Genomic DNA, 13,861 nt, shown 5'->3' with positions numbered 1-13,861 from the left:
GGATCCTTTGCACCCCTACCGTGCGTGGGCCAAAGAAAAGCAATTGTGGATGACTGGATGAAACTGATATTCAGTGATTAATTACCAATCTGCATTGGGCAGGGTGATGATGCTGGAACTTTTGTTTCGCGTTGTTCCAATGAAATGTATAAAGATGACTGCCTGAAAAAAAATGCAAATTTTCACAATCATTGATGATATGGGGTTGCATGTCAGGTACGGCGGAGATTAGTCACTAAAACGAATACTCGTATGGCATTTTTTGTGTTTTACTTGTCTTCTGATATCAAGCAAAATGAATTGATTATTCCATCTATCAACATAGGTCTGAAACCAATGTAACTTTATATCATGCCACTTTATGCACAGAAGAACGTTGGACATATAATGTATCCCTGCAATTTCGAAAGAAATAAAATATATAAAAAAAATACTACATTGTCCGAACCCAGAGGTTAGAGAAATGTTTTATTCTGGAAGTTCAGTCATTCTGGACTGACAGACTAAAGTGCACAGCTTTGCCATTTGTGTCCAGCGATGACAAGACTGGGAATGTGTTTGCTATTAATAGTCCGGTGTATGAGGGCCTGCATGCTGGATCAGATTACAGATTAATGTTTCTGCAGGTTACATGTCCTATAGTCCTATCGCTAGTCCTCAGAGAATGCATCAGAACGTCCTATTCGAGAACGTGAAGTTAGGAAGACTTTTGTGTTCCTTCATATACCTGGCAATAAAATTCTGAAGGAATAAAATTGCACTGGGTTAGTCAATACATTATAAACATTTATTTTGAGGGTTCCTGAAGAGTATCACAGTCTGTGAATTAAATGCCACAGCACTGAAGGTGTACACCATAATTATCCGAAATATTATATTAAATCAGCAAAAGACAAGAGACATTCCATCCTGTTATATTGCCTAGACATCCTCATCCTGATGATGATCAAATGAGGAGAGCAATGACGGAATGTCCAAACAGCAAGGTGTCATTTTCTGTGCTTTTATTCTTGCCCAACACGGCAAACAGTAACTTGAGGCAGATAGAGAAAGCTGGGTGAAAAGGAGAAGTTGCAGATTCAGGCTTGGATAGATCAGAAGCAGTCCTGCTTCAAATAACACTCTCACTTTCGTCGCCCATCAGCCGAGGGGGTATAGTGTACCTGGACAGGCCTCTTACACCGACCTGGCAGCCAGGGTATCACTCGTAACCTTGAGAAGGAACAAGTCTATGCCACAGACTTGGCTGAAATGAAATTAGGAGCGGAACCTCTGCCACAGGCCCTTGCTCTAAAACATAGATAATGGAGCGAGTCCTTCTCAATGATAATGGTGCCTGAATCTCCCTCAGGTAGCTTTTAGTTTGCTGGTCACCGACTGACAGGTTGCCAAAAGACAAACTCCCAATGTCCGGTCACCTCGATCCCCGATGGATTGTCTAGGCCTTATTGGATTGCCTGCCTCCGGGCTCTCCTCAGACTGACTCCCCACCGAACAGCACAACTCGCTTGGGATCTTCCTCAGAAAGTTGGGAGCCCAGTGGATTACTGGGGTCCCAATACATCAATTGCTCCGGCCATCATGGTCCCGGAACCAAGGACATCTCGTAGCACGTGCGCCCCAGCCTGGTAGGCCATATCGCCGGGGCATGTGATGTGCGCACACCCTGAAGGTGGGTGCCGCACCCGGAACCAAACAGGAACTCCCCTCACAAAATGGCATCTGCCCTAGAAGTACCCTCCCCAGCATGCCCCGCGAGGGAGAAACTCCTCTGATTGGCTGCTGGCAGGAAGGCGCCTCCGCCTGGACCCCTCCGGCGCCACCTGTCACCCAGAGATGGAAAGGCATCTCTGGAACACAGAATGAAACCACAGGGTTGTCCAGCCTGGCAGAGACCCAATTTACATGAATTAACCGGATGAGAGCAAGGTAACTCTCTCATCCCCCTCTAAATGTGAAATAGCACCTGGACTGAAAGTAAACAGGCGCTACACTGTGATGATTGGGAGTTCTTAGCTGCAAGCACCCTTTTATTGTTGTACTGGTTGCTGAACCCTACCCTATATCTTATGTATCCTTCTTATTTTTAGCATCATAGAACTTAATATAATATAAGACTCAGTGTGTGTATTTTACTACTGTAATCACCACAGAGGTCAATGAAAGATGGTGCACTCACAGTGCATTGGTGAAATGTGCTAAAGTGGGTGTCGAGCTGTGTACAACAGTGCTAATCTATGAGTTGTTTATATAGTACATGCCATTAACATGCCATTGCTTCAGTGCACATTTGCCGATGACGTCGGCACATGCAGATACAGGGGATGTCTCCTAAGCCACGTTTTGGAGATATCTGGGGTAGCTACAGGTAAGCCTTATAATAGGTTTACCTGTAGTCAAAAGTGGACTGTAATGGTTTACAACCACTTTAAAACAAAGTCCTCCAGCATCGCGCTCTCACTGCTGACAGGGCTTCCATCGTCACCCGGTCTTCATTTTGAATCGGCGGTCCTTTGATTGGACCAGCTGCAATGACGTCACTCCCGCGTGCAAGCTGCTCAGGGCACAGAACTCTGAAGGAACAGCGCGGGCAATGCCGTTCATTCAGAGTGCATATGCCGGGGATGTCACCAGCCCATTCAAGTAAATATCTCCTAAACAGTGCACATTTAAGAGATATTTACTGTACCTATAGGTAAGTCTTATTGCAGGCTTACTTGTAGGCAAAAATCAACCATGGGAGTTTACTCCCACTTTAGGCTGGGTTCCCTGCATCCAATTTTACAATAACAGGAGATTTTGACAGGTTCTCTATGGAGCAAGTTCACATATTCCCGCGGCAGTATCCGGTGCATTTTGCATAAAAAAGATGTGCGTCTTTTGGTCCGTTTCAGGTCCTAATTCAGTCCAAAACGCACCGGACCCCTGCTGTGAGAAGGATGTGGGGATGGTGTGAATCCAGCCTGAAGATCTGGTTCTAAAGATCCATTTGCACTATGTTGTTTTAGTAACATACATAATTCTGTGTGCTTTAGAAACAAGAAACAAGTATTGCAATATGCGTGAACTAAAACGACCTGTTTTTTTTTTATTGCAAAGTTTGCTAGAAAGGTATATAGCAGTGTGCAGAGGGTTTATCCAGAATTTATGGGTCCGCTTTTACAGCACCCCATCCTGCTTTTATTTCTTTGCACGTGTTTTTATGACTTTTATATTCAAATAAAACCTTTCATGGTTTAATTTGACCTGCACCATTTGGAGCACTCTTTTTCTTTTTTCTTCCATTTTGTGTTTATCCTTGCCCTACAAATCCATCAGGGCTTCCCATACGATCTGCATTGGAAGTTGCATCCATCCGGTTCCCGTGATTTGTGGTATTCGTCTCATTGGATTCATACAACCATCGCCGCCCGGAGGGGCCATCTATGCAGAGATCCAGGTCCGCTGAGACCACCACGCCTTTTAGACTTGCTGTTAATACTAACAGTGGAGTCCACACCTTTTGGTAAGAGTATCCATTTACTTACCTTTCCAGTTGATGTTTTGTGATGATGATCCCTTCAGACAACTGTATACTTCACGTTTTTTACATCCACCTGTCACTTTTTCGTTGGACTGTGAATTCATTTATACACTGGTGTGTTTCAATTATTCACCTAGCATTACGAGCTTCCCAGGCTCTCACATGGACTTTATTTACATCTTTGTATATTCATTATTTGTGTTTACCATCAGTGACCACAATTTATTAGCGCTGCACTTTTGTTTCACTACTTATCCAGAATTTATACTGCGTACATTACATGTGGTGCACTGTCGATCATTTGAACACACACCTTGATGAAAAATCCCTGCAATGAGAACACAAATCGTAGCAAAATAAAAATAAAAAATCGGTAAAATGAGAAAGGGTTACTATTATGGTCTGTTTTTATTTCTGTCTCACTCACCTAATTTCTTGTTCTGCTGTTACAGGGATGAAAAGTGAGGAAGAATCTCCTCAACAGTGTTACGGGTAGGTATAAAAACATAACAGATGCATTTATTATTCCTAAGTCTATCCAAAAACAAAACAAAAAATTGTTGAAGTTGGACTTTAATACAAACATTTTTCCTTTAAAGTCTTGATATATAGTGTGACACATTGAACACAATGAGATAAACATTCCCCAGTAAACTATTTGTTCAAATTCCGAACCCAGCACTTGTAATGCTGCTGACTCCTGCTGTCTTGGAGGCGCTTTCCTGAAATTCAAGTCTTTACAGGAAAGATTTAACAGTGTAGAGTGCAGTCTCAATGAGGCTATGAGGCTGTGTGTTCCTATTGATGCACACAGTGTATGGAGACACAATCCCTGCATGCAAGGGCGGCTTTGTAAGATGCAGCAAGAGAAATCAGCTACCTTGAAATGAAATCACTAGGGCAACGCACATAGCACAACCCCAAACTGGAGCATAGACAAGGATTAAAAGATGAAGAAGTAAAGGCCACCCCCCACCCCCCCCCCACACACACACACACACTGTGGTGCGTGTGTGTGTTTTGTTTTTGTTTTTTTGTGTCCCCCCCCCCTTTTTTTTTTATTCACTTTCTCTCCCCATTCTGCGGACAGCTCCGCTAGCCCTTGGGTCTCAAGGCTCGGGCATAACGCACTGACCCCCGGCCTCGGCTTGAGGGTCAGTGTCAGTTTATAATCTATACCCTCATAATATAATTTTTTTTATTATGTATTTTTAACTCATGATTCTCAGTGTGGCATTCCAAAAGGACCAACCTCCATTGGCACTGCACCCACACACTGATGGGCAACAGCTCTAGTGCAAACATGATTGCAAATAAACCTGTCACCAGGCCATTCATTTTAACAGCAATCTTCCCATAAGATTATCCGTATGCATTTAACTTATTTTATGCCTATTATTTACATTTAAAAGTATACCTTGTGTAGACATTCAAAAGCCCTGAGACTGATGCTCGGCACCACTATCTTGGATGTGATGTCAGCTGACTCAGATATGACACTCTATAGCAGAGGTGTCAAGCTGTATCCCTCCAGCTGTTGCCAAACTACAAGTCCCATGATGCATTGCAAGGCTGAGAGTTACAAGCATGATTGTCAAAGGCAGAGCCATGGTGGGACTTTTAGTTCTGCAACAGCTGGAGGGCCACAGTTTGACACCCTGCTCTATAGTATTCCACTTTACCTCTTTCGCTGGCAGCTACATAATAGGATAAGTAGGGTAATGAAGCGAGGGGTGGAGGAGCTGGGCCAGCTTAGACAGTAATTAGACATTCCCAGAGAAAGAGAGGGCTATGGCACAGGGAGAGGGAGAGGCTGTGCAAAGGCAAATTGCAAGTGAATATAAAATAATTTATGAAAAAGAAAAACACTGCAAAAAAAGCATTTCAAATACTTAATTTTCCTGTACTTTTACCAGCATTTTGGTTGGTGGCAAGGTCTCCTTAAAACCATTTACTCAAGTAATCAAAATATCTATTGTGTAAAAATAAAGTCTTTGAATGTCATAGCTTTAGAACATACACCTGCGGCTTATGCTGCTGCGCAAAAAGACAGTTTTAAAGTTCAAACTTAATTTGTAGTCTTTTTTTTTTTTTTTTTAGATGAGGCAATTTTTTTTTTATTGATATAATGTCTTACAGGTACCTGTTTTTTATTTTTTGTTATGAAGATTTACTATGTGTATATTTTCGTAAACCTATGTTTCATATTATTTTGGGTTTATCATTATATTAATGGATTGAGATAGGTTAGACACTCTCAAACTTTCTTAACCCCTTTCCTATTGCTGTTTTTTTATGTTTAACTAAAATTAAGCACATATAAAATCACCATACATTTTACAGGCTGACTGTACAATCTGACTGTAGAATTAGATATACTAAAACTGTCATCATATGATGACCTACCTAAACTAAACTCCATCTGTATCCAATTAGGCACAGCATAGGTGTACACTGGTAGATCTAAGGGCAATTGTACAGTCAATGTGTAATGTGTGGTAGGAAATACACAGAAAATGCTATATTTTTAACAGGAAATCATGTGACTGCACATAAATGTAGAGTTCAATCCAGCCGCAGATCTGATCCAGATGAGTGATAAACTAGCAGCGATGGACTGGCCATTGGGACTACAGGAAGTTTCCCGGTGGGCCGATGGCTCAGTGGGCCGGCTTCAGTGACAGCGGCCTGGGAGTTTCTCACATTCTGCCTAATCTTGTCCCATGAGGGGGGCACCAAACTGATTCTTTGCCCCGGGAGAAATAATGTCTAGCTTCCCCAACTGGTACTGCCTTAAGAGTACCAGCCGTTCTACTCTAATAAAGTAAAACGGCTAATGGCTAGTGAAGGGGGAGAGGTGGCTTGGGTGGCCGGGGGGTGCGGGAGTTGTCCGGCCGCTGTGGGAGAAACCTGTCAAAGTGGGCCAGTCTGGATGAAGTCCAGGGCCAAATTTTTGTCCCAGTCCAGCCCTGTAAACTAGTAGCATTGGCACATAGGTTTATACACTTCATGTGCATCCACAAGCATATCCTACACAGGCTTAGCTACACACCTAGGAAAGTCCACTTTTCATTCATTGTCACAGTATGGGTGCTAGGAAGCCATGGTCATTTTACTCCCAGTAACTGCCATTTTTGTTTAGAGATCTTTTGACATTGCCTCTAAGATCAGAATGTCTCCGATCTCCATGAACATGAAGGCCCCATGAACCCCACTTAGGTTAATGCACACAAAGGACACACTTTTCCTAACACATGAAGGTTAAGTGGCTCCAATAGGACTGGCTACAAAGTACTGAGGTGACTAGGTATAGCTTGACCTCAAGAAAAAGGCTAATTTGGGGCATGTCCCGCTTGCTCCAAAGAGATTCAACTATCACAAGCGTTAACCACCCTCCTGCCCGTTGTGATGTTTTGTCACAGCTTTCTTGGCGGTTTTCACCTTGCCAGAAAATGATGTTGCTTTATGGGTTATGCCGTCAAGTTAATTTCTGGGGTCAGCATAAAACCTGTCTGGCACTGATGGTAAAGACAGGCCTCCTAGACTATGTGAGTTTGTTATATGGATGCTCAGAGTATAACTGGGACTGGCATTGGAAAGTTGTTACATTTGGAAAGTTTAATAAAGCTATGGACTTGCACTTTTTCCAACTTAAAGAGTAAGGTATTGGTTAGTCATAAATGAGCCTATGCTTCTCAGAAGTCATGCATTTCAAGTAAAAATCCCTTTCTTTCCTGTTAGGGTGGTTCATATCTATTTTTTGCAGTTTTGTGTGAAAAGTAAAGGGAAACTATATGGGCTCATTCAAGCACATGCGCATTACCAAATTTACTACAATGCGCACAGAAAAGTGTGAATCCAGTCTCAAGTATTAAAGATACCTTAAAAGACCCAATTTTATAAATGTGAGGAACCTGTGTAGAACGCAAAGCAGCTTAAGAAAAGTCACGATAACCCTGTAAAAACACGTTGTTCCTTATGCTTTAATGATATGACAGTTTTGTACGGTGTTAGTTTACTTAATTTTTCCAAGCACCAACGTGGTTTATTGTTTTCACAGAGGAAAATATTCAAAAAACATTATTTAATAAATAAAACAAAAACCTAGAACCTTCCATGTGGTCAGAACAGGAACTGATATGGTAGGTACTATAAGCTTCCACATCAAAAGGAATTGCGTTCATTTTAATGGAACACCTTCAAGTGAAGTAACCACATTGCCACCTAGTTTATCTGCAAGGTTGCTTCGGTCTTTAATATCATCCATGCCATTCACTTGCCACTCGTGTTTGATGCCTAGGAATAATAAAGATGACACTGTTCATCGATCAACAAGGGTTATACAACAAAAACACTGTAAGTATTAAAGCAGAACTAAACCCTTTTATCTATTACATCCATAGATGTTTCCATTTTAAGCCGGCCATACTTGGATCGAAATTCAGCCGGTTCAGTAGGGACCAGCCAAGTTTGATCCATGTATCGGCTAGCTGGTTGTACAAAAATCATTTTATCAATCGACTTGTGTACTGTACAACAAGCCTGTTGGGTTTTTGCCAGACGATCGGTGCCACCGAGTATAGCTGAAAACACAGATGCTGGTGACAGAGTACAATAGGTCAGCGGGAGTGAACCACCCCCCTATCCACATTGGGGGAATCGGGTCTTTTCTTTTTTTCATTCAACCTGGTTGAAAAAAAAATTAATCATGTATGGCCTACCTTATGCCACCAGCACTTCGAGGGCTTGAAGGGTCAGTTGAGAACTGACATAAGCACACTGGCAGCTGTGGCTGTTACCACCAGAGGCATGTCCTGAATGTAACTGGGAACAATTAAATCAGTGGGTTTAGTTTTGCTTAAATTACTAAATGAGCATTTAATTTAAAAGAGAAGTATGGGTTTAATTTTTATTCATACTTACCTTGGTGGATGGAGCATCAGACCATCTGTCCCCCGGCGTCTCTGCACTGAGAACCGAGCCACCGAACATCGCCGATGGCTCGGTTCTCACAGATCTCCGAGAGGAAAGCTGCTGACTGTCAGTCAGCGTCTTTCCTCTCTGCTTCTCCACGCTCATTGGACTGCTGAGCCGTGGAGGGGTGGGGTCCGGAGAGTGGCTGTCTCATCGCTTCGCTGAGACTGCCATCAATCAGGGCAACTGGCGGATCCCGACTTGGAAGCCATGATGACACGCTGCCCGGACTGATGGCAGTGATGTCAGCGGAGAGTGGACTTCAGACTGCTCTCCACTGAAAACGGGTCACAGGAGTGCAAAAGGAATTGCACTGCTGTGACCCTTAGGAGAAGCCCAGCCTAAAAAGCTCAGGTTGGACTTCTCCTTTAAATCTTCCAAACACTTTCCAGGTGCATCATAAGGGATTTGCATAGCCTTAGGCCCCATACACACGATAGAATCCATCCGCAGATAAATCCCAGCAAATGGGTTTCTGCGGATAGATCCTATGGTGTGTACACGCCAGCGGATCTGTTTCCGCGGAGAAATCTCCTCTGGGATGGATTCCAGCAGATCGGATATTTGCTGACATGCACAACAAATCCATCTGCTGGAATCCATTCCAACGGATGGATCCGCTCGTCTGTACAGACTTACCGGATCCATCCGTCCAAAGGGATTCCCCGCACGCGTCGTAATGATTTGACGCATGCGTGGAATTCCTTATATGACAGCGTCGCGCCCGTCGCCACGTCATAATCGCGGCGACGGCGCGACACGTCATCGCCAGAGGATTTCCGCGCGGATTTCAATGCGATGGTGTGTAGACTCCATCGCATAGAAATCTGCGGAAATCTTTGAGAGGATTTATCCGTGGAAACGGTCTGCTGGACCGTATCCGCGGATAAATTCTCTCGTGTGTATGGGGCCTTACAGTTTGCTGTTGTTTAGATCTGTGGTTCTCAAACTCAGTTCTCAAGTACCCCCAACAGCCCATGTTTGCAGGTTTTCCTTTATCTTGCACAGGTGCTTTAAATCAGAGTCAATTGCTTTTTGAATAGCTATTTTATCTAAGAGAAATTCCTAAAAGATGGCCTGTTGGGGGTACTTGAGGACTGAGGTTGAGATTGAACCACTGGTTTAGATTGCAACCCCAGTCTAAAAAGAAGAGGCCTGCGCCAGGAGGCTTCAGAAAAGGACCTATCATGCCTCCTGTTGAGTCAGACAAAAAATTACCTCTCACTTCCTGTTGTCTTTACTGGGAAAACGGTAAAGGGAAATTACCATAGTGAGACACAGATGACCAAAAAAATCCTAACAAAGGTTTTAACTCTTCCCTACCTAAAAAAAATAAATAACAAAAAATATTTATACTTTATAAGGGTGAAGAGTAAAAACTTCAAACCTGTGAACTTCTTCTTAATGGCATCTTTGGAACTGGCATAGATCATTTTGCTTTTCAGTGGCGCGTTGTCAGGAGCCCTAGGAGATAAAAAGGCAATAGTTTCATTATAGATTACTTCATAATTACAGGTTATTAATATTACTATTATAAAGTAAGAAAATAGGAATGTAAAAAGATGACACTAAATAATGCAATAATATGGCATCATCAATTAAGTCACGTAATGTGTTTTTTACAGCTGTCAGTGCTGGATTTCAGATATGTATACACCCTCTATGTCACTTTTGTTGTTAGACATACAGTATATTCCCAAAACCTCCAAATATGACAAATATATGCACACTGTGGCCTAGTTTGCATAAGCAGTTGTGGGACAGTAAAAACAGGTGGTCACAGCAAGCCACGTTCTTATCACCTACCAACCATTCCGCAAGCTGCAAAGGCAGCTATATGGGGTATACACATGCTGCTACTATGGAAAAAATGATCTCCCTTGTCCAGTGGCGGCTAGTGGACTTTTCTTCTGGGGGGGGGGGCAAACAACCAGCACTACCCCCCCCCCCCACTCTCCTCTGGGCAGCTTGCTGCACTGTCAGCTAGCTTTGGCTAAATGGGAAACAGGTCTCACTGACCTGCCTCCTGATTGGCAGGGAGTAACTGTAGTGTGAAAATAGTGAAAATTCATTCGCTATGGTCATACAATTTGGTGGGATCAGGGGGGTGCACTCTCTGCACCCCCGAGCCCACCCTTGTTCGAAGCCTATTAGAGCCTCTGGCTCTAATCTGCTGCTTCAAAAAAAACACCCCCGTGATAGGAATTCATGTGCCTGGCTTCGTGAAAGGGGCCGGGCACATGTATAGAAAGGACGGCGGAGGTGTTAGGGAGGGCGGTGCTCGTGCACCCACAATGCACGGGCCGCCCCTGTCCTTGTCCCTTTTAGTGGGCATTACCGCCAGCCAAACCTGGCCCATTCAAATGAAATGCATGCAATTGTGCGGTGGTGCAGGCTTTTAGGAGTTAAAACAGTCAGTGAGGAGGTGACATAACGCCTCCTCACTGCCTGTCAAAATATCTCTGAAAAGCAATTTACTGTGGCTCGCTCTTCAGAGGGTTACAGTGTGTGTGTGTGTGTGTGTGTAAACGAGCCTGAAAGATGAAATATTATTTATGTCACCTGGATGTTGAACAGAAGGAATGAGCTTAGACTTGCTCTCATCCTAGTCCAAACCCACCTGAGCACTTCCTCTAGGAAGCTGTCACTGTACTTGATCAATCATAAGGGGCTGAGGCATTCGCTGCCCCATAGCTTCATGCATAAACACCCCTGGCGAGGAATCCCTCAGCTGCTTATGATTGACATAGATGTAAGCACTTATCTCATGTGAGTGTTCCCTGCAGTGTTAACCATGATTTTTTTTATAATAAGCATATTATAATATGAGAGGCCTCTTTTCTGAGCAATGTACAATTATATTCTTGTACAATGACCCAAGTGATGGGAAAATCTTCATTCATGCTTTAGCAACCTTTGGTACTAGATCAATGGTTTGCAAATCTTTATTGAATTGATTCCCACTGGCCAACTGTAGCTTACCTTCGATAAAATTACAACTGAATGTTTTTTGGCTGCCTCCTCCAAGGTGAGTGAATCTTTGCTGTCCATGTGAACAAGCACAAACCGTGCTAAGTGCAAAAGTGCTAGGGGCAATATACTACTTTGCTCTTCATTTCCCACAGCTGTTTCTTGGGTTGACTTCAGTTTGGAGTCTTGCTATCTTAAAGTGGAGGTTCACCCAAAAACCTTTTTTTTTTACATTAGATTGAGGCTCGTTTTGTCAAGGGGAATCGGGTGTTTTTTTTTACAATCGAAGCAGTACTTACCGTTTTAGAGATAGATCTTCTCCACCGCTTCCGTGTATGGGCTGCGGGACTGGGCATTCCTACTTGATTGACAGGCTTCCGACGGTCGCATACATCGCGTCACGATTTTCTGAAAGTAGCCGAACGTCGATGCGCAGGCGCCGTATAGAGCCGCACCGACGTTCGGCTTCTTTCGGCTACTCGTGACAAGATGTATGCGACCGTCGGAAGCCTGTTGGAAGACTGTCAATCAAATAGGAACGCCCAGTCCCGAAGACCATACCCGGAAGCGGCGGAGAAGATCGCTCTCTAAAACGGTAAGTACTGCTTCGATTTAAAAAAAACTACCGATTCCCCTAGAAAAAATGAGCATCAATCTAATGTTAAAAAACTTTTTCGGGTGAACTCCCGAACTTAACTGATATACCGTACTTGTTGCTTGTCCGCAGCCTGATCTTCTCTTATAGATGACACAACTATGGGCTTTTGCCAGCTGCACCTGCCTTACCCTTCTATTTTGCAGTGAGAAGTGGCTTATATTATTAATATACACTTGTGTCCACAAAAACTGTGCGAAGCAAAACATTCAAGGGTGAGCTGCAATTGACAGACCACTAGTGACCAATATTAATGCTCAGAAGAAGAGAGCGGTGCGAAACCCATAAATTGTGTACTATCAAACAATGGAAAACTATAATATGGTCCGATGAATAAAGCTACACACTGTTCCCAACTATGGGATGTGTTTACGTGTGGCGCACATTATCCCAAGCTTATGACTAGGACTAAATTGTGCTGAAGGTAAAGCATAGTGGCACAGAAATCATGGTTTGGGCAGCCATATCTTGATATTCTGCAAGCCCCATCATCACTGTGAAAGGTAGAGGCACTGCCAGCGTCTATGTACAAATTTTGGCCGACCATGTGCACCCCATGGCGCAGGCATTGTTTTCTGAAGACCGCTCCATTTACCAGGACCATAATGCTCCGATAAACACAGCTGGTGTTGCCAAATCGTGGTTTGATGAGCATGCAGATGAAGTCTCACACCTTCCCTGGGTGCCGCAGTCACCAGACCTCAATATTATAGAGCCACTATGGTAAATATTTGAGAACAAGTTTTGGGCTTGTTTTCTGCCTCTGCCATCTGTGCGAGAACTGGAACAATTTTTGCAATTGAAAAGAGGTATCAGATTCAATTGATTCAATTATCCATTATCCAAGACTTATATTTGTCAGTTCCCAGGGAAATTCAGTTTGTCTTGGATGACAAAGGCGGTCCAACACCATATGAGGTAATGATTTCATTCTTTTACCTGGTGTTTCCATATTTTTGTCCAACCCCTACATACAGGAAATAGACAAATACTGCTCAGTGTGTTATTCTTGCCACAGTAGAAGTTTTAATTCAATACTACACCCTTGCCAATGGTGAATAAAGGAAACTATAATTTCATCTATAAGGGTTATCCAGGAAATGATGTGTGTTTTTATGTCACTCATGACGTGAAAGGCATTTCCACACCCACATTCGAGGAGAATCTTAAAAAAAAAAGGAGGCAGAAAGGATCTTGAAAGGGGAGAAGATCTTGAGACGGAGAGAGGAGAGGAGAAAAAGAGTAAGGAAGGATGTAGGAATGAGGATCAAAAAAGGCCTTTGGACATCCAGTTAATACTTCTCAAAACAAGAGTCTTAAAGGATCACTAAAGGAATTTTTTTTTTTTAGCTAAATAGCTTCCTTTATCTTACTGCAGCACTGGTTTCATGTCCTCATTGCTCGTTTTTGCTTTGATGTTGCTGTAAAACTGCTCTAAACTCCACACTACCTGGTTGTCTGTTTCCTTATAACCATCATACTGGGAGCTTTTCACGATGGTCTAAGCTGTCATTACTGTGTGCCTAAAACTTAACAGAACCAATCAGATTCATTTTAAAAACAAAACACTGCCCTGGATTTGTTTTGTTTTTGTTTTGTGTGTCTCTCTAGTTCACAGGAACATGAAACCAGTTTAAAAGTGAAACTAAACTGCAGGCACATTATATGATTGATTTGTATCTATTTGTAATCATTTTTAAAAGGAATCAGTTAACTTTTATGTCTCTATACCTTGTAAA

The 13,861-nt window shown here is 42.9% G+C and overlaps 1 protein-coding gene across 1 annotated transcript in view; it reads right to left on the bottom strand.

The window, feature by feature from the left end:
- Positions 1 to 7,482: 7,482 nt before the first annotated feature.
- The window catches only part of CFL2 (cofilin 2), a 33,857-nt gene continuing 27,478 nt past the window's right edge, over positions 7,483 to 13,861 (bottom strand). The window contains exons 3-4 of the mRNA XM_040332203.1: positions 9,885 to 9,961; positions 7,483 to 7,819 (exon numbers count right to left, since the gene is read on the bottom strand). Of these exons, the coding sequence (XP_040188137.1) occupies positions 7,704 to 7,819; positions 9,885 to 9,961 (193 nt within the window). The 3' untranslated portion in view covers positions 7,483 to 7,703. The remainder of the gene's footprint in view (positions 7,820 to 9,884; positions 9,962 to 13,861) is intronic.

The sequence above is a fragment of the Rana temporaria genome, chromosome 13 (assembly GCF_905171775.1).
Source record: "Rana temporaria chromosome 13, aRanTem1.1, whole genome shotgun sequence".
NCBI lineage: Eukaryota > Metazoa > Chordata > Amphibia > Anura > Ranidae > Rana > Rana temporaria.
Note: the sequence above shows the minus strand (reverse complement) of the source record. Positions and strands in the feature narration are given on the sequence as shown.